At 40.1% G+C, this 17,929-nt stretch overlaps 1 protein-coding gene across 2 annotated transcripts in view; it reads left to right on the forward strand.

Annotated features, from left to right (window-relative positions):
• Nucleotides 1–1,314: 1,314 nt before the first annotated feature.
• Nucleotides 1,315–17,929, forward strand: part of SNX9 (sorting nexin 9) — a 61,435-nt gene continuing 44,820 nt past the window's right edge. The window contains exon 1 of one of the 2 annotated variants that reach the window (XM_079297967.1): nt 1,315–1,493. In XM_079297967.1, coding sequence (XP_079154093.1) covers nt 1,482–1,493 — 12 coding nt within the window. In that variant the 5' untranslated portion in view covers nt 1,315–1,481. The remainder of the gene's footprint in view (nt 1,494–17,929) is intronic. The other variant, XM_079297968.1, reaches the window with a different exon arrangement.

Raw genomic sequence — 17,929 nt, forward strand, 5'->3', positions numbered from 1 at the left:
GGGAGTGTTGCTTGAAAGGGAGATGAGATGCCAGTCTGTTGATGAACCACATGGCAAAACTGATGCTGAATACAATACTTCAGCTTAAAGGTGGTGTCCTACAACACCATTTGTGAGCCACACACAAAGGTTTCACTTCAGGTACTGCTGTTACAGTGAACAGGAAGTTGGAAATGTTGTATTTAATTGAATTCTGAGAAAGTTAAAAAAAGAAGCAAATGAGTTTGAAAACTTCTGAAGTTAATCAGTTTCATTGCTCAAAAAGTGGTGCTAAATGAACAGCCAGCTTCCTCTTATTTTCTGATCCTCACTTTCCATGGAAAATATTTCACAGGTCCAACTAGGAAAATGCTTTCAATGTAAAAAACCCAACCAAACCTGTAAATGTATTTTTCTCTTTTAATAAAGCTGTCACTGAGAAATAGCAGAAAAAAAGCTTGGCATTATATGGCCAAGGAAATACAGATGTAGATTTCTATACAGTTTTTCTACAGCCCACTTGCCTCCTAGGGCTCTCCCTGGCATCCCTGACAATTACACTGTGTAATTCCTTCTACTGAAAGGAAACGTCTTCTGATTCCAGGCTGTCCACTCCAACAGGAAGCTGGACTTTTTGGATGGTGCAGTACCTTGCATGATCACTGCCTCTGTATTTTCAAATTCTCTTTGTTTTAGCCTCCCATCTCATCTCTCCTGCGGGCTGGAAGTCAAGTGGGGTCTCAGGTAGTTTTTATGAGATGGTCACAGAGCACCCAACGGGAGCGCTGCCGACCTTGAGCAGCTCCTTGGTGTTTTTACTGCTGCTGCTAACTGCTGCACACCAAGGCCCGGCTGGAACAGGCCAGGGGCGGTGTACACCGCCCTGACAGCCACGGATGGAGCCCGGCCGAGGAAAAAATTGCTTTCCTTGCTGTATGGTTGCTTTGAAATTTCCGTTCCAAGGCACCCGAGGGGCACATAACGCCTTCCTGCGGGCTCTCTCCCCCACGCGAGAGAGAATTTGAGGCCAAACTGGTTACAAACCAAAGCCCCTGAGGGCACGGGGGGTGGGCGAGGTCTGTCCGTCCGTCCGTCCGCCCCCATCGCCCCGGGGCGGCTCCCCCGGGATCTCCGCAGCGCAGCGGGGCCTCCCCGCCGCGGCCCTGACGGAAACAACAACAGGGGCGAACAGCCCCGCACTGCTCCCGGGTGCCGAGCCGGGCCGAGCCGGCGGAAAGGGCGGCCGAGGCGGGGGCACCGCGGCCACATCAGCCCCCGCCTGCCCAGCGCCGGCGCTTGGCTGCTGAGCCGCACAGCGGCCCCCAGGAGGCGGCGGCGGCCGGGGACGCTGAGGAGGAGCCGCCTGCGCGGCCCAGCGGCGGCAGCGGGCGGGCCGGACACACCAACCGCCCGGGCGAGAGAGCGAGAGAGCGAGAGAGCAGCCGCGGCACGGAGAGAGCGAGGGAGGGCAGAGCGGCAGCGCAGCCCGCGCCGGCAGCGCCATGGCCACCAAGGTGAGCAACGCCCGGGGGTCGGGAGGCGGCGCCGGGGCGCCCTCTGCGCCAGCGGGCCCGGCTGGGCGGGCGGGGGTCCCGGGCGGAGGGGCTGCGTACCGGGGCAGCCGGGCCCTCCCCGCACCCTGCCCCTCGCCGCCGGCCGCGGGACGGACGGACGGACGGACAGACGGACGGAGCGCCGCGCTCGGGCCTCGGCGCCGCTGCCCGGCCCCTGCTCGGGGCTCGGCGGGGCAGCGGCCACTCCGCGGCGGGGGAAGGTTGTTTTCCTGCTGTGCTTATGCCCCTCCGTCCCCGCTGCTCGGCGGAAGGAGCGTGGGGCCGGAGAGCCGCCGGAGGCCGAGGGCGCTGCTCCTGCAGCCCGGGCGCCCCTTGCCCCGCTCCCGGCGAGCCCGGGCAGTGCGGGGCGGTGGGAGAGGCCTCGGCCCCGGCGGGCCCGGCCCGGCCCGGCAGCTGATGCTGAGCCCTCCGCGGCATCCGGGGTGGCTGTGCCGCGTCTCTGCTGGGAGCCCAGAGCCCGCTCTCTGCGACCTCCTCATAGCAAGCTCTGATTTTACACCAGAGGGGAAAAAAAAAAGGAAGTTAAATTGTTTTGTTCAGTTCTTCAACAGTATATGCTGCTATTGCGACTGTCAAAATTAGCCCATCCTATCTGAAAGTAGCCTCTTTCTAAATAAACAATATTTGTTTACTCTTTTGGTTGATGAAAGCATCTCTGCTTGTGTAGGTGTGAGTTAACATGCACCAGCAACTCATCTGTGACTTGTCTAAGTCTCTCAGGAAGACTTTTTTGGTATTTCAAGTATTACTTTGAGTCACCTAGTTCCATTAGCTTGGCCAGTAGTTCAAAAAACTTCCTTTTACTGAGGCAGTTCTCATACAGTGCACTATTTATGTTGCTCTTCTCAGTGCTGAAGAAATTCCACATCTTTCATATGTCAGATTTAATGTATAAGTAGCTTTCTCTGTACCCACGTAAGCTGACGGTGGCTCAGGTTTGAATAAACTTTTTCCGAAGCACCAAGAACTTAATTTTGGGTTTCAAAATCATTTAGGCAGTTTAAAAATACTGTGGATATAGTCAATATAGTGACATCTATGTTTCTGTTGAGCTTCTAGAGTATTGTTGATAGACTTGGTTTTAACACTGGTGGGTTCCAGTAATTCATGGGATGTGTGTATGAATATTTTTTAATCAATGTAACTATTGTAGGTAGCAAGAAAATGACTTCTGGTGTGTATATGCTACATAATACACCATATGTTAGGTAGATACTGTACTAAACCAGTTTACTGTTTCTCTGCTCACTTTAAGGTGCAGTATCCTCAGGGGATCCTGTGTTCTGTGCCAAACAGAGGATCAATTTTATTCATACCTTTGGAAGCTTTCACTTTGCTTTTCTTTAAATATTTTTGGAGACACTGTGGCCCCAGAAGGAAGGGCGTATAATTTCTGACTTCCTAGGCTGGCTTGAAATCAGGTGGAGCAGTTTGTTTTTTTTTTTTTTCATTCTACACATTGCAAGATATGGTAATGTACTTTAACTTAAAGGCTAGATTTGGTGAGTGGTAGTCAGGAAAGAGTTGCTATTTCATTGCTATTATTTTGTTATGCTGGTAAGTGTGAGCAGTACTGAACAGAGCTGACTTTATTTTCTGTGAGCTCTACCCAGGAGATGGGTCCCTCTCTGCAAACTGTCCTGTTTTCAGTTTTATTTTGTTCAGGTTGTGCAAACGTCAGCTATAGTAAAGGATACATTGTTTTTTTGAGCAGTGTAAGGGAATAACTGGCTGAAAAAGCCGTTTTTAGGAGCTCGGCCAACTAACCAGTTGTTGAAATTTTGTTCTTTAAACTGTAAACAAATTTCTCACCTTCGTTTGTTGTCCTTTACAAATAGCCTTTTTTGAAAGAAATATTAATGACATATTTGTATTTCATGTGAGATGTTAACAGAACTAAACAGTAAGTAGTTGTCTGGAATATTATTTTTTTTAACTTTAATGGTGTCAAATCCTATATAGAGGATAAGGGTGACTGATGGTCTGGCCTGCAGCATGGGCTGTTAGCACTTCCTGAATTGATTCCTGTTTAAACTAGAATATATTTTCCAAGGAAGGCTGGGGGCAAATTCAGTCTTGGTTTGAATACTTTCAGTGATGGAAAATCCAGTCTCTTTTTGTTGTTGTTTTTAAACCATCAACTATCTTGCTGTTGATGCTTCTTTCTTTTGAGTCTGAACTTGGCCGGCTTCTGTTTTCAGCTTTATCATTTTCTCTACAAGATTTACAAATGCTTCAATCATGGTGTTAGATTTCATGAGGAAGGAGGATGCAAATAGGGATTTCTTCCATACCTAGCACTAGCTTGTAGTACTTGGCCAGTTTTCTTGCTCCCACTTTGATAAACCACAGCAATTAAATTCCTAGAGTTTTCCTGTATGAAGACATGGTATACAGTTGTGTAATGTGCTGGCTCTTCTCTGTACTGTTCAAAATCAGTGCATTTCTTATTGAAATGATAAACATTTTTAGGGGAAAGGACTACTATTTTCATACCAAGAAGCCTTTACTGATGCTTTCCTGGCATATTTGTTAGCTGGCAACTTGGTAGGGAGTCTTTTGTCAAAACAGGTTGGGGTGGCTGTAGGGCTCAAGCACTCTGAAGGCTGTGAAGGCTGTGTCTGATGTTGTGGGCTAAACTAGCAGTGGCCACTGCTCCTTCTCCTTTCTAGCTCCTCATCCCAGGCTCTATGTACATTGCAGGAGTCTACTCCAACACTTGCCAGGCCTGTTTTTAAGTTAGAGTAAGGTGCTGAAATAGCAAAAATATTCACTAAATGGAAACAGCAGGGTCATTTCTCCAGTTCTGGGTAGTTGTTGTAGTTGAAAGTCTTCTCAGAGCTGATACAGAAGGTTGGGTGGTATAATTGGGAGGGGGAGACTTTGATGGAGAAGGGTGGAAATATAGATGGAAGATGGAGGATATGAGGCTTCTGGAAGCAGTTCTTTTGTTGGCTAGGTCCTTACTGTAACTTGGCAGTGGATTTTGTGGTTTGCTCAAGGTTATGTGCTCTAAAACCTGAAACAAATGTTAAACCCTATCAAAATAAGAAAAAAAGTTTGTTTAGGAGACTTCTGGACTTTCACAGTCATTTGACTGAACACAACTTCAGAGGTAAAGCAATTTCATGTCCCCACTTAAGGACTGTTGATTTAAGCTAGATACTTTTCTTTTTGATGCTTCATTCAGAAACAGAGTTAACCTTACTAATTTCTTATTTTTAACTGTGTCACAAATGTTGTCAGAAAGTGCCTGAGCCTAAAAAATTTTCAAAACTTGGTCACAAGGAAGATTCAGTTTGGTAAATGTGTTTCTGTCATAGTTGCTTGCAAAAGACACAGATTAGATTGTCATTCTTCTGTTTGTTCCTTCATGATTTCTTTGGCCTTTCCTATCCTTTCCCCCTTAGAGTTTGCCAAGTCCCAGCTTTACTCATGTCCTTTCTTTTGTTTTTGAGCTTCATTGAATAGGGAGAACTAGAAATGTCAGGAAGCAATATGCTGGCTTTTAAACAATGTTCTCCCTACCTTAGCCTATTTTTAAACTTATTTATTATTTTAAAATGTAGGCAAGTCTTTTTCTTGAAAAGGCTGATATGTTGCCATTTGTTAAGCCCTGATTTTGGAAGGAAGTGATGTTACCGAGAGAACTGATAGGCTATGGGCAAGACAGCTCTTCTGGAACTTGTGCTGCTAACATGTGGTGAGAATAGAAGTTGTAACTAGGAGTTGATTTATTGGTGTAACATCGTTGATGTTGGTGACATTGCTTTCCCAAGAGAGGTATTTCATAAAGCAGCTGTTGATAGGCTTCATGAAGTTAGGCCCCTCTTGTTGTCCATACCAAGTTTTTTCTTTGTAACTTTAGAGGCACTTGTATCCCACCATAATGTTCTTAACTATTTAGTATTTGTCTACTTCGAGGACTCACTTATCTGGTTCTGTTTTTAGGACAGGGCCCTTTTTTGTGGGAGGAAGTCCCTTGAGATGAAAACTTAGACTAAATATTCTGTTCTTCTTTAAAGAAGATACAGCTTAGCAGTACTTCTAAAACAAGGGAATGTGTTCAAGGCTTTCTTGTCCATCTGATCATCTTGGATTTTCTCTGGTGAATGTCACTAGCCAAGTATAGTTGAATTGTAGTTGATGTGAAAGGTCATATTTCAGGTAGAGAAAGGTAACAACACATTAGACTTAAATAATATTATCCTTAAGTGTGTATCCTTCCTTTCATCTTTCTTTTTCATTCTCTTTTACTCTCAGCAGTGTAAGGCTTCCCAAAGAAGTCCCACATTTTCCTTTATACCACCACTAATCTGTATGTTTCTATTGAGTTGGTCAGAAACAATTCTTTGTTCTAATTTGCAGATGGGTAGTTAAGCACCCCTCTGTGCTAAAACCCTCCAAAATACCCAGACTTTGTGTTCTGTTAATCTAGGTTCTGCATTGTCCTAGCTTTGAAAGTAGGCTCCTCTTGTAAATCTCATTTTAAGGGAAGATTCAGTTCATAAATCTTAACACATCTGTGAGTTGGGATGATCCTTGTCTATGCAGGTCATGCCATAATCCATTCATCATCTTCCGTTCTTTAAATTCAACAAAACAAGACATAATGCACAACATGAGATCACAGCTGATTATATATGTAGGATGTGATGGATCAAAATTGTTAGGTGAAGTAATGATTTTGATTTTACAGTCTAATTATGTGAAATGTTGTTTGGGTTTTTTAGGCAAGTATTAAGTAGATGTGGGGATGCTTCCTGGGGCTTTTTAGATTATTTTGATTTGGTGGTTAGTTTTTTAAGGGGCAAAAAGATGACTAGAGAAGGTGAAAATGTTTAGTAATGCAGATCCTATCATATTGGAGGAGTTAGATGTTAGGATGAGCATGAGAACTGATAGTTGCTTTTTTTTTGAAGTTTTTTTTTTGAGGACACGGGTTTTCTGTTCTTTGTCTTTCTGTCCAGCTTTATGGTCTTTTAAAAGGTTCAATCATATGGGGTTTATGTTGCATCGTGGCAATTACTGGTTCAAGGCTTCTCATTTCTGTGCTGGAAGGCTGATGAGATTCTGTGTGATGCTGTGCTTGAGTAATGATTCCTCTGACTCAGTTTTTCAAAGTTATTTTGAGCACCTAGGCATTGAGTCATCAGAGGCTCATTACCAGAGGTCATCATCTTAAAACATGATTACAGCAGCCAAAGACAAGGAAGTCTGCTATCAGGTGTCATAAATTACATCTGGTTTATAGATTCAGAGTTTCAGGTTTTCACTCTGGTAGAATTTCTCTGTATATTATTTCAGCAATACGGCTTTACAGTTAGCTGTAACTTTGTATAAAGGTTTATTTTACTGCATTCTTTCAAGGGTTTCCTCTGAATGATCTTCCTCCTCAGATTTTCAGATTTTGAAAAATCTCCTAGAAGAGTGTGTGGATAGTCAGTAAAACCCTCCTTATTTGATTAGGGCATCTGGCAAATTTCAGACTTTACAGAGGTCACCAAGGTAAAAATAATTTCTGAATTTCGTCTTTTCAGATATGTGGGTTCTCTCCTGTATTAGGTTTACAAGTTCTAACATTAATAGTGTTGAAAGCAGTCTTGCAAAACACTTTAAAAGCAGGTAATAGAGAAGAGACTGTAAAATAGTGGGAGTGATTTGTTTCAACCAGCCCTGCAGTAGGACAGATGAGCATTTAGATATCTAGAATTATTTTAAGTGAATAGCTATTGCGGTGTTCAGCATTTAAAGCTAAACCTCTTCTATTTCAAAGCATGTTTCACAGTTACAATTTCATCCAAATTCACTTTGCACTTCTCTGAGGGCTGAAAATCAGAGCTTGTGCTTTTGTTTTCTTTCGTTGTATTCCTGCTTTCTCAGCAGTTTATGATTGGAAAGGAGCTTCCCAAGTAACAGAAAGTTCAAACAACAGGGTAATCTTGTAGTAGTCCAATAAGCAAAATTCAAGTGCTGCTGAAGAGAGAGGGGGATAAAAAGCATATTACTTACTGGAAAATTTAATTTAAACTCTGAGCCTTATCACTTTCTTCAAAAACAGTCTTTATCTTTGAGCTTCATATGAATAAGAAACCTCTATCAACAATAAAAATCAAATAAAATTTTAAAAAAAGACATTTAAGACCAGAATCATTTAACTTTGGCAGATAGTCCTCTGTGAGACCCACAGTAAGGGGAGAAGGGCACAAGTAACAGCTCTTCCTGTAGGAAGTTGCTGTTATGAAACCTGGTCCAGCTGTTGTGTAGTTGTGAGGAGATATTCTGGACCTGTCATGGTATGAAGGGCACATGAGCCATCCTGGGCACTGCAGCTAACAGGGTGTGTGCTCATAGAAGTGTGCTGGGTGAAGTCAAACCAGCAACTCTGTGTGTGAACATGTTTTTTATGAGTAAAAGCTTTATTTCCTTCTGTACTTAGGATCAGCTCTTCCCCCAAGCCCTGCCCTTTAAAGGAAGCCACCGTACAGGAGGGGTTTCCAATGTGCAAAATAGGTGGCTGGAAGGAGGAGGAGGTGAGAAAGTGGGCAGTGCAGCTTGTGGGAGGTCTCTGGGGACTCCAAGCAAAACAGCTGCTTCTGGGCAGAGGCACCCGTGTCTGGCCCAGGGCTCCTGCAAGTGAAATCGTTCAGCCCCACTCTTGTAAAAAGTGGGAACTGATGAAGAACTGCTGATGGGTCTTATTTCTTATGCCTTATCACTGAGCTGCTGACTTCTGCTCTGAGTTGCCATCTGCTCCTCCTTGGCAAGAGAACTGTTGTGCTTTATTTTGTGTATTCATATGGTATCTCTGTTAAAACATAGTAGGTTTTGGACTTGCTTTGCTTTTCCCAGCCTTTGAGAATGCAGTTCTCAATGTTCAGAGCAAAAATAAGTTGTCATCTCAATTCAAGCAAAGTGTTTGCTTTCTTGGTTGATAGAACAAAATGGCTAATTTGCAAGAACATCTATAAAAATTCTCTTAGACTACCTCCCCTCTGTATGACAGGTTTTGTTCCTTTTTTCTCTACAGTGATTATGTAAGTGGTTTCCAGAAGAAAGACAATTGATATAAGGCTATTACATTTATTGTTTTTTTCTCGTTCTTATTTAAATTATAGTATTGCCTGAGGAGCCTATACAATTCATCTTTCTGCAGCAGTAAGGCAATGACTCATGAGGTGCTTCACTTCACCTTATAGCTTCATCAGATTTGAGAGTGAAACTTAAATGTTTTATTTTCTCTGCTGCACTGGTTCTTTTTTGGGGTGGTCAAGGTTTAATTCAGTAACTGAATATTGCAATTATATATGATAATATAACGTAATTAGTGCTTACCTAGTTACAGCACACTTCTTTCAGCAGTACTGTAATTTCCTTCCTTAATAGCCCTATATTTTTCTTCTGAAAATGATTGCTTATGGAATACAAAATTAAGCATCTTCCTTGCTGCAAATATAACTAGACCACAGTCTTGGAAGTTTGTATGAAGGTTGTTGAATTACAATTTTATTTATCAACAGCTCTGTCACATTCTGTCAAGCTGCCAAATTTTCTAGTAATTCATAAGGAAGCAGAAGTTTTAACTTTCTTTTCAGACTTGTTTGAAGCTTTCTGTCACTGTAAAGGCTGCTGATACAAGAAAAGTTTGTGAGAAGTTCTGCCAAACTTTAAATGTTGCATGACTTAATCCAGTTCTGTCATTCATTATATCTCTTGGTTGTTTGAGGTTTGTTTTTTTTTTTTTCTAATTAAATGCATTTGTCCAGGTATTCTTTTTCTTCTTTTTTAACTCTTTCTTTTAAAGTAGGATATGCCTACACTGCTAGGGTGCACATTGGATTAAATTGTAGGTCATTAATGTCCAATTCAAGTGCTGGGTGTTCTCTGGTCAGGTCAAATGACTGAGCTTTGCTTATTTGAGCTGCCATTTCTCATGAAATAAAGTTTATAACCTTACAGGGTCTTGTACTTTTCTACCCTGCCAATAGAAAAGCCTAAAATAGCTGTAGGCTTGGATACTTTAGAACCCAAAAAATGTGAACCTTACCCATTTCTAGAGTAAAGAAGCTTAATCTGGTAATGGTGATTTATGTTGGTGTAACAATTTCCTCATTTGTGTTCGTAAAATAAAAGTAAACATAGGCTTTCACAAAGTAGTGTTTCTAATAAGAACTAAGAGATAACAAAACATTAGTATACTGATTAATGTTGGTTACTCAACTAACAGAGAATTTAGCAGAATTCTATGTGAAGAGCTCATCCTGCTGTCTCTCAGATTCCCTCCCAGCTGTTTTCAGTGAGCATGCTATTGAGCATGTCTTTTCCTATTGGTATTTACTAGTGTTTGGGACTTCAGAGTAGTACAGCTATTCCATTCTGTATTTTACAGATGAAGATTTATTTGATGTAGCATCATTTTAACATGCCCTTAGTTTGCTTTGCCAGGTATTCATTTGCTTCTAGAGGGGCCTGTGCATGTGGTACATTGAGATCCACAATGTATAATAGTGTCCTGAGTCTGAAAGGCCTTGAAGTTCGCTAGATAACCTTAGCAAAACTTTGTGCCTCTCCAATTATTAGGATAATTACAATTTTTTTCTAATCTCTGCTCTCGTAGAGGCAGTACTGTTGTGTGACTACAAGCTGTCTTAATGAGTAGGTCACAATGTGGTGATTTTTCTGGTGAATGCTGCTGGCTTTTTCTGAAACCTTCACATCTTTGTTCTCCAGGGACAGAGCTGTGAGGGTGCAACAGCGATGGCCCGAAGGTTTCAGGCAAACATCAGGGGACTTGGCACAGCAGGCTTCTGACACACGCCATTAAATATTGGTTCAGCAAACAGTTGCAAGTGTTGCAGTTTGATTTCAGAGACATAGTAATGATTAATCTAGGCAGAGATTTTAATCACACTTGAGATAAATGCATCCTGCCTGACATCCGTAAATATGAACCCATGCTGTACTTGCTGCATTCATTACTTGCTGTAGTCATGGTGAAACTGGAATTAATGTTCTCAAACTCGAAATTGATGAGTCCCCAGTTTATCTGAGGATGTGGAAAAGGTTGGTATTCAGAAAGGAAAACATGAGGAAAGCTGGGCACATGGACCAATGCAGTAAATTGATTCTGAAAAAGGTCTGATATCACTGGAGCTTCTCACTTGTGGTAGAAGTTTTGCAGTGCTTTTTAAACTGCTAACTAGTTTATATGAAATGTCTTAAACAAGAAAAAAGCTTTTCAGGTGCTCAACCCAACTGAAAGCTCAGATGTGATTCAGGGGAGTATCTGAGTCAGTATTTGGAAATATCTCTAAATCACGTGGGTGTCTTGAATGTATTTCTGCAACTGAATTTCCCTTGCTTCAGTATTGCTTGGGTGCATGGAGACTGTGTTCTTGAGTCTGACAATACCTCATAAATAAGTCAGTATGAACACACCAAAATGTAACCAAGCACCTCTTTTAATAGTGAGTGATAGTTATTCTGAAAATGTGCTGCTTTTTTTAAACCACTGAACTGCTTATTGGTAATTCTTGGACTTTATTTTTAAGCACTGCTGTAAATCTGGAAAGCATCACAGTTTCTCTTTGATTTATTTTTTCATGCTCTATGGTATGGTTATCTACCCACCTGGCTTGTAGCTGCATGGAAAGAAGCTATAATTTGTTTAAACACCTTAACATTTTAAAATCTGTTATACTCCAACACTTTTAAGAGATCTTAGTCATATAACCATTTTAGACCTCATTCTGCATCAATGACTTTTAGTCCCAGATGCGTCAGTTGAACCAGAGTCTTCCTGTGTAATAATTCACTTGAATGCAGGTTCTTGGTCTAAGTTCTGCCTGTGATGCTGGCCATGAGCACATTTCAGTGGGCTTTGAGGTGTGATGATGCTTGCTTATAAGTAGATAGCTGTGAAGAAGCTCATGTTCTCCCAATCAAAAATAAAATATGTAACAAAAATATGAGTGGGACTAGCCTGAACTGAGTTCAGGTGGTCTTTCATGATCAAAAAATTTTTTTCAGCAAGACAGTGAAGTTATGTGTGGTAGATCTGAAGAGCTAATCTGTCCTCACTGAGGAAAACCCAAGCTGCTGAAGATGCTAGTTGTCTTTATTACTACAGGAAACATTTCCAAATCTCTTTAACACTTGCCTAAACACTTCTTTCTTACATAAAATCATACAGAAATGGTTTCAAGGTAAGCTTATTACTCTTCCATTCCTATTGTTGAAGTGCTAGATTGGTTTCATCCATATGCATGTTGGCAGGAATTGAGTATTGCCTTCCTGTCCCTTACCCTATAAATGCTTCAGACTTGGTGTTTTATACTTTTTGAGGACTCTGTTTTGTTGTCAGTTCCAGTAAGAGATAGACCTTTTAATAGTTAATACCAGTGTAAATACTTAATTAAATACCTGCCTGAAATATTGTAGGCACATGCAGCTTCTGAGTTCTGCATCTGCCTGCAAGCATGTTTTACTAGTAAGAAATCATGCAAGTCCTTGTTTCTTAGATTTTTGTCTGTATTTAATTTACTTCTAATAGGCTTATGGTTAGTACTGTTGACTTCAAATGATTAGCTGCAGGCTAGTAAACTTATTTTAGATTTGAAAAATTGCTCAGAGGAAAGTGAACCAGCAGATCAAGAGACATTTTTAATGTAATGTGGAGATCCAGCAGTTACAGCTGGTGAAGGAACTTGGAATAATGATACCTGAATATTGTGACCTCTCTTCATCCAGAAGTGGAGTTCTTTACTGAACTTAGTTTCACTTTTTGGATGAGTTTGCTTTAATTCTGATGTTGCTGAAAGCAAAACAAAATTGTATTGAAAAGAAATGTAATACTAAAGGGAGGTTTTGATTAAACAAGTGAATTTTATTTTTTGCTTATTGTTTAATAAAATCATAGTATAAAATGTTGCAGTTTCTTTAAGCTAGTTTTCTAGGCATGTGTTTAACACATACACAAGAAGTGATGCCTAACACAATAGAAGGCTAATGTATGTTGTAAAGCAATATACATTTTCCCTAGTTTCTCCATGTTAGTTAAAAAGATAAACATTGATGTCTCTCATAATAAATCTTTATCACTTTACTGGCAGATGCTAGCATAATATATAATCTGTTGAATTTCTAAGGTACTGGTTTTATAGGAGTCTTTCTTAGAAGACAGTGTCCCTTCTGTCCTCTTCTACTTCTATTGTCAATGTTTTGTTTGTTTCTTGTCTCTTAGGAAAGTCTTTGAGAAGAACATGTAGACATTTCTTTACCATAGGCAGGACAGAGAGTAGCTGCCTCTCCAGGCTGAGAGTCACAGCACTTGAAGATCCACTTGATATTTCTGCATAGACTATCCAAATGCACACTTTGCCTGGCAGTCTGATAGAGTTTGACAGAGGGACTAAAATGAAAAGGCATTTTTTTTTGTCAAATCATAGCCCCAGATGTTTCCTTTATTAGTAGTATAAATGTTTTTTATACTTTCAAGGCCAGGCTGGATGAGTCTGAGCAGCCTGGTCTAGTGGAACGTGTGCCTGTGATTGTTGAAACAAGATGGTCTTTAAGGTTCATCTAACCCAAACCATTCTGTGATTCAGTGTTGTAGATGATACAGTGAATATCTCTTCAGACTTGGGGCACTTAGCTTTTGAATTTAGCTTAGATTTCAGGATAAAAGGTAGGGAAATGATTAAATATACCTAAATGTTAGCCTCTGTTGGAAGAAAGCTGGTGTCCTCAGTCCTCTGAGGTGGGAAAGATGTGAGGAGCTCCTGTCTGTATTCCTGCATTCTTACTATTTTTGTCAACATTTTGGACACTAGCCCTTTGAAACTTCTTGCAGTATTCCCTATAATATCCACTGTGGGACTTTGCATATGTTTTGATCTGTGGAGAGTTTTTTCAAAGATGAATTTATTAAAATATGGCAATTTAACTAGTCTGTGTGTGAGAGGAAACAAAGGCTAAGCTGTCATTTAGATCCTGGCCTAGCCTGTGTCTTCCCTGGAGCTTCACTGACGCAGTAAAGACAGTGAGGAGGTTAAGGTTTCTGCTTCAGCTGATAACAAGTCATATGTCTTGCACTTGTTCTAAGTAGTAAAATACATAAAAGTAGTTTTTTGCAGACAGTAATCACAGTACAAATTGCTGTGAAAGATCAGTACAGAAAAGAAAATGCAAAAATAGTTTTAAGTTAATTGCATTTTGTGTGGAATCACTTTTTAGATTAAATGCTTCATTTTTAACTGTTCTTTTGGATGTAGTAAAAGATATTGCTAATTTCTGATGTATTTGCAGCTAGGTTTTTGTCTTTATTATTTTCTTTCTGCTTTCTTAATTTCTCTAATCCTGTGATCCCAACCTGTATCCCAACTACACTATTTCTATTTTGTTCCCTTCAAACCGTGTTTTAGAATTAATATTTTATTTCTAAAAACAATGTACGTGGGAAAAAGTTATTCTGAAAAAAAACCCAATGAAAGAAACCTCACAAAAATGTATTAAAAAACAAAAACCAAACCCATATCCAAAAAACTTTTAGAAGACAGCTAACAAAGCAAAGTCTGGGAAGAAATAACTGCATTTTCCTCTTCTGTGCTGCCAGGTGTGATCAACATACTGCTTATCAGTATTTTACAAGCAGCAGATTTGAAAGGCTTATGCTTACTAGGCCTACTAAAGAATATTTGTATTAACTGAAGCAGTTTTTGTAGCAAACTGTTCTGGAGTTAATTCATACCAGATGTTTTACTGAAGTTATTTGAGGTGACCAAAAGCTCTTTGTTGTTCATCCCAGCTAAAACCTCAGGCTGCTGTTGTAAAAGAAAAGTTCATGTCTTCCTACTGACATGGCCATTTAAAATGTGAGGACTTGACTTGTTTAGAGCTGATGCTAATGATTAACTTGTCTTTATTTTTTTTTTTTTTTAATTATTTTTGCATTCTGTCAGGTTTCCTGAATAATGGTTTTTGCTCATCCACTGGGTGCAGGTTTCAGAGGAACCTGCACTTCTCTGCCTTGTATACTTCCCAAAAGAGAAATCCAGAATTTGATCCTCTTTTCTGTGAATATGGGAACTGCTGCCACCAGCATAAAGTCTTGCTGCTGTGATACAGCAGTTGTATTTCTGACAGTAGCACCAAGCAATTTAAACCTGTGAATGAATCCCTGTCTTTTGACAAGAGCAGTGCAGGGTGGCTGAAGCACTGAACTGCTGAAGTGCTAAATGTGAAGAGAAATGTGTGCAGTTATAGGAATTTCATGCTATGAAATTTCTATGGTTATTTCCCTTGTACTATCTGCCACTGCCAGCTGACCAAGAAAAGCAGTTGTGGTACAAGTTTCCTAAATTGTAACATATGGTTGAAGCAGATGACTCTATGGTGTAACACTAGATCTCTTTTTGATACAAATGAGGGACTGTGCATAGGGAAAGCAAAGGTATGCATTTCAGAGGTGTGTCCAATTTTTTAAGGGCTTCTCCAATTTTTGTGCTATAAAGCATACTTCGATGCACAACTGTGCATTGCAGTCAGGAAGTCGAGCATTACAAAAACATTTTTCTTCACAAGTGTGAACTTGAAGAAAAACCAGTCACTCTATGTGGGTCATTGATGATTTGTCTTAAGGAAGGCTTAAGCAGGGAAGCTGTTGTAAAAGCTGCTCTGACCACAAGTGATGCGAATTAGCTGTTAGCCTGTCTGCTTATGGCTGGTGAGGAATACACAGGGGCTTTCACTGTCCTTCTCCATGGCAGAGCTACCCTGCTGCAGCTGAACTGTAATGCAGACAAGTGTAGCCCTGTGCACATCAGGAATGTTCTGCTTCGGGGTAATGTGCTTTTCCATCTGAGCCTAACCTTGAGTGAAGAAGGAGAAGGCAGAGGGATTCTTCTTCTGAGAAATAGATGTTTCTCTTGCTTTATCACCTCTTTCAAGATTCAGGAGGGCATGCAGCAGAAGCCAGTGGGTCAGGATGTCTGCAGAGATCTTGGATATTCTTCTACTAGCTTAGGGAAGCAACAGTGTAACCTTTCCAACCTTTAATTGGAAATTTATTTTAATGACTTTTGCTTGACAACTTTCTTCCCACTTAATTTATGCTGAAGAGCCTTAACACTGACAGGTAGAGTTGCAGAGTCTTACATTTGCTTTCAGAAATAAATTGGCAAATGCTCTCGGGGTTTTTTTGTTGGGTTCTTTTTCTTTTTAGTTTTTAATATTAAGGAAAGAAGGGGAAAGTTCTCAACTCAGAACAAGTGGAGGAAAGCTAAGTCTGCTCCAGGTCTGCAGAAGAATAATACTTTTACTAATCTAGATACTGCTTTTCAATGTGGGGAATCTTTGGTGTTTTATATTCATAGGCATGATTCTATCGTAATTCTAAAAAGACAGTAATAATTATTGATTGCAATGTTTAGAAATTCTCGATGTTGGGAGGCTTCACACTGTAGTAAGTCAGTAAATCAAGAAACTACAGACCAATGTGTAACTACAGCAGGTAGAACCAACTCCAAAGAATGCTGATATAACACTAAGAATTGCCGGTTTCCTTTTTATTTCCTTCTCTTTATTACAGTCTAAATTTCTATACCCGTACTGATGAAAAGCTAATTTTCCTTTAACCCTTAATGGTTTCCCCCATCTTGGACTTGTAGATAAAACTTCTGTCTCCCTCTCATTCTGGAGAAACTGCAATATATACTAGAGGTGCAGAGATGCTGGGGATCAGAGCCCTCTTGGCATGTGTTGTGGCAGGGCTCTGTTTAATCATGCCAGCCTTTTCTCACACGAGGGAGCATGGGATGAACTGAATATCAGGATGTGTTCCAAACACCCAGTGGAGATGCTTTGTTGCCATCTCAGCAAAGGGAGGCAACAGAGCTATGAGCCTACAGTACAACCAGACTTGCTCTCTGGTCAGTGAAATCAGTTAAAGCTTTTTGGATTAGCAGGGATTTTTTCTCAAAGGAACTGACAAAACAACTTCAGGATTCAGAACTATTTGTATCTTGGAGCAGAGGTGGTGGTGGGAGAGGGGAGATATACATACAACCAGTAGAAGAATTAATTTTCTTATAGCTAATAGATTTGTTAATGGTTTTTTCTTGCTTTGCATGTTTACAGGATCTTGTAAATGAAGCAGTGGCCTTTATTCCACTAACAAAGTATTTTGATTTCTGAAGTTCCTGTAGTTCTTGGACTGTTTGATCATTTTGTATATGATCGGAAGTAAATAATGAAACAGAACATTTACTGTAATATTTTTTTTTTCTAAGCTGTGTTTTGAAGTCATTCTCTTCATGGTGTTCATTATGTGATCTGGACTTCATCAGAGATTCCCATTTTATGAATATTCGAAGTGTCCCTAAGCTTAGTTCTAATATTCAGTGTGTGTGTTGCAATGCCAAGTAGCTAAAATCCTTTTCTTGTTAAATGCTTTTTTTCATGCCCATTTGCAATTTTGCTTGAGTTGCAAGCATCTATCTTTTAAGTTCTGTCTGCTACTTGGGTGCAATATTTATGTCCAGTAAGAAGGAAAAAGCTTATTGGAAAGTAAAATAATTTTCCATTTTATAGTATTTTGGAACTGATTGTCAGGAATTTAAATAGGTTTAGGGCTGATATATCTGCCCAGGGAAAGGCTAGGGAGTTCTCTGTTGTTAACTATGCACTTATTAATTGGGGCAAAAACATTTAGTCACTTAGTTTTACTTTGGAATTGGTTGGGTTTATACTATTTCTCCCATTAAATCTCTACAGTAGGAGGGTAGTGTTAAAGCTTACTTGCCAGAAGTTCTTAAGGTCTTCATTTCCAGCCTAGGCAAGTGAGCCTAGAAGCACAGGTAGAATGGAGGATACTAGCAGAAAAAGTTGAGGAATATATTTGAAATGTCATTATACAGACCAGGTTTCAGATGTTCCTCAGATTCTTAATGGTCTGTAATAATCCATTTCTGTAGCATTGCAAATGGTTGGTTTTTTGGGGGTTTCTTTGGTTATTTTTGTTTGTTTTTTGGGTTGTTTGGTTGGTTGGTTGGTTTGGGGTTTTTTTTGTTTGTTTGTTTTTGTTGTTGTTTCATGGGTTTTTTATTAGTAGTATTATTATTTTTCAATTTCTTTTACTGTAGTTAGCATGATTTGTTTGTAAATTGTTCCCTGTTTTCTACTTTTTCTAACTTTGAAATAGGTATCCAAAGCAAGTGAAGAAGTGGATTTTGGGATAATGACTTTACTAAGTTCTGTATATCTCTCTTTTTTCCCTTCTCTACAAGCTGAATACTTCCATTTTTTTTTTTTTTTCCTGAGTAACTTTTATTTCACTGTTCTATCTGGAGAATCTAGTATTTGCATTTGTTCTTTTATTA

Source organism: Erithacus rubecula (assembly GCF_903797595.1).
Source record: "Erithacus rubecula genome assembly, chromosome: 2".
NCBI classification, from domain to species: domain Eukaryota; kingdom Metazoa; phylum Chordata; class Aves; order Passeriformes; family Muscicapidae; genus Erithacus; species Erithacus rubecula.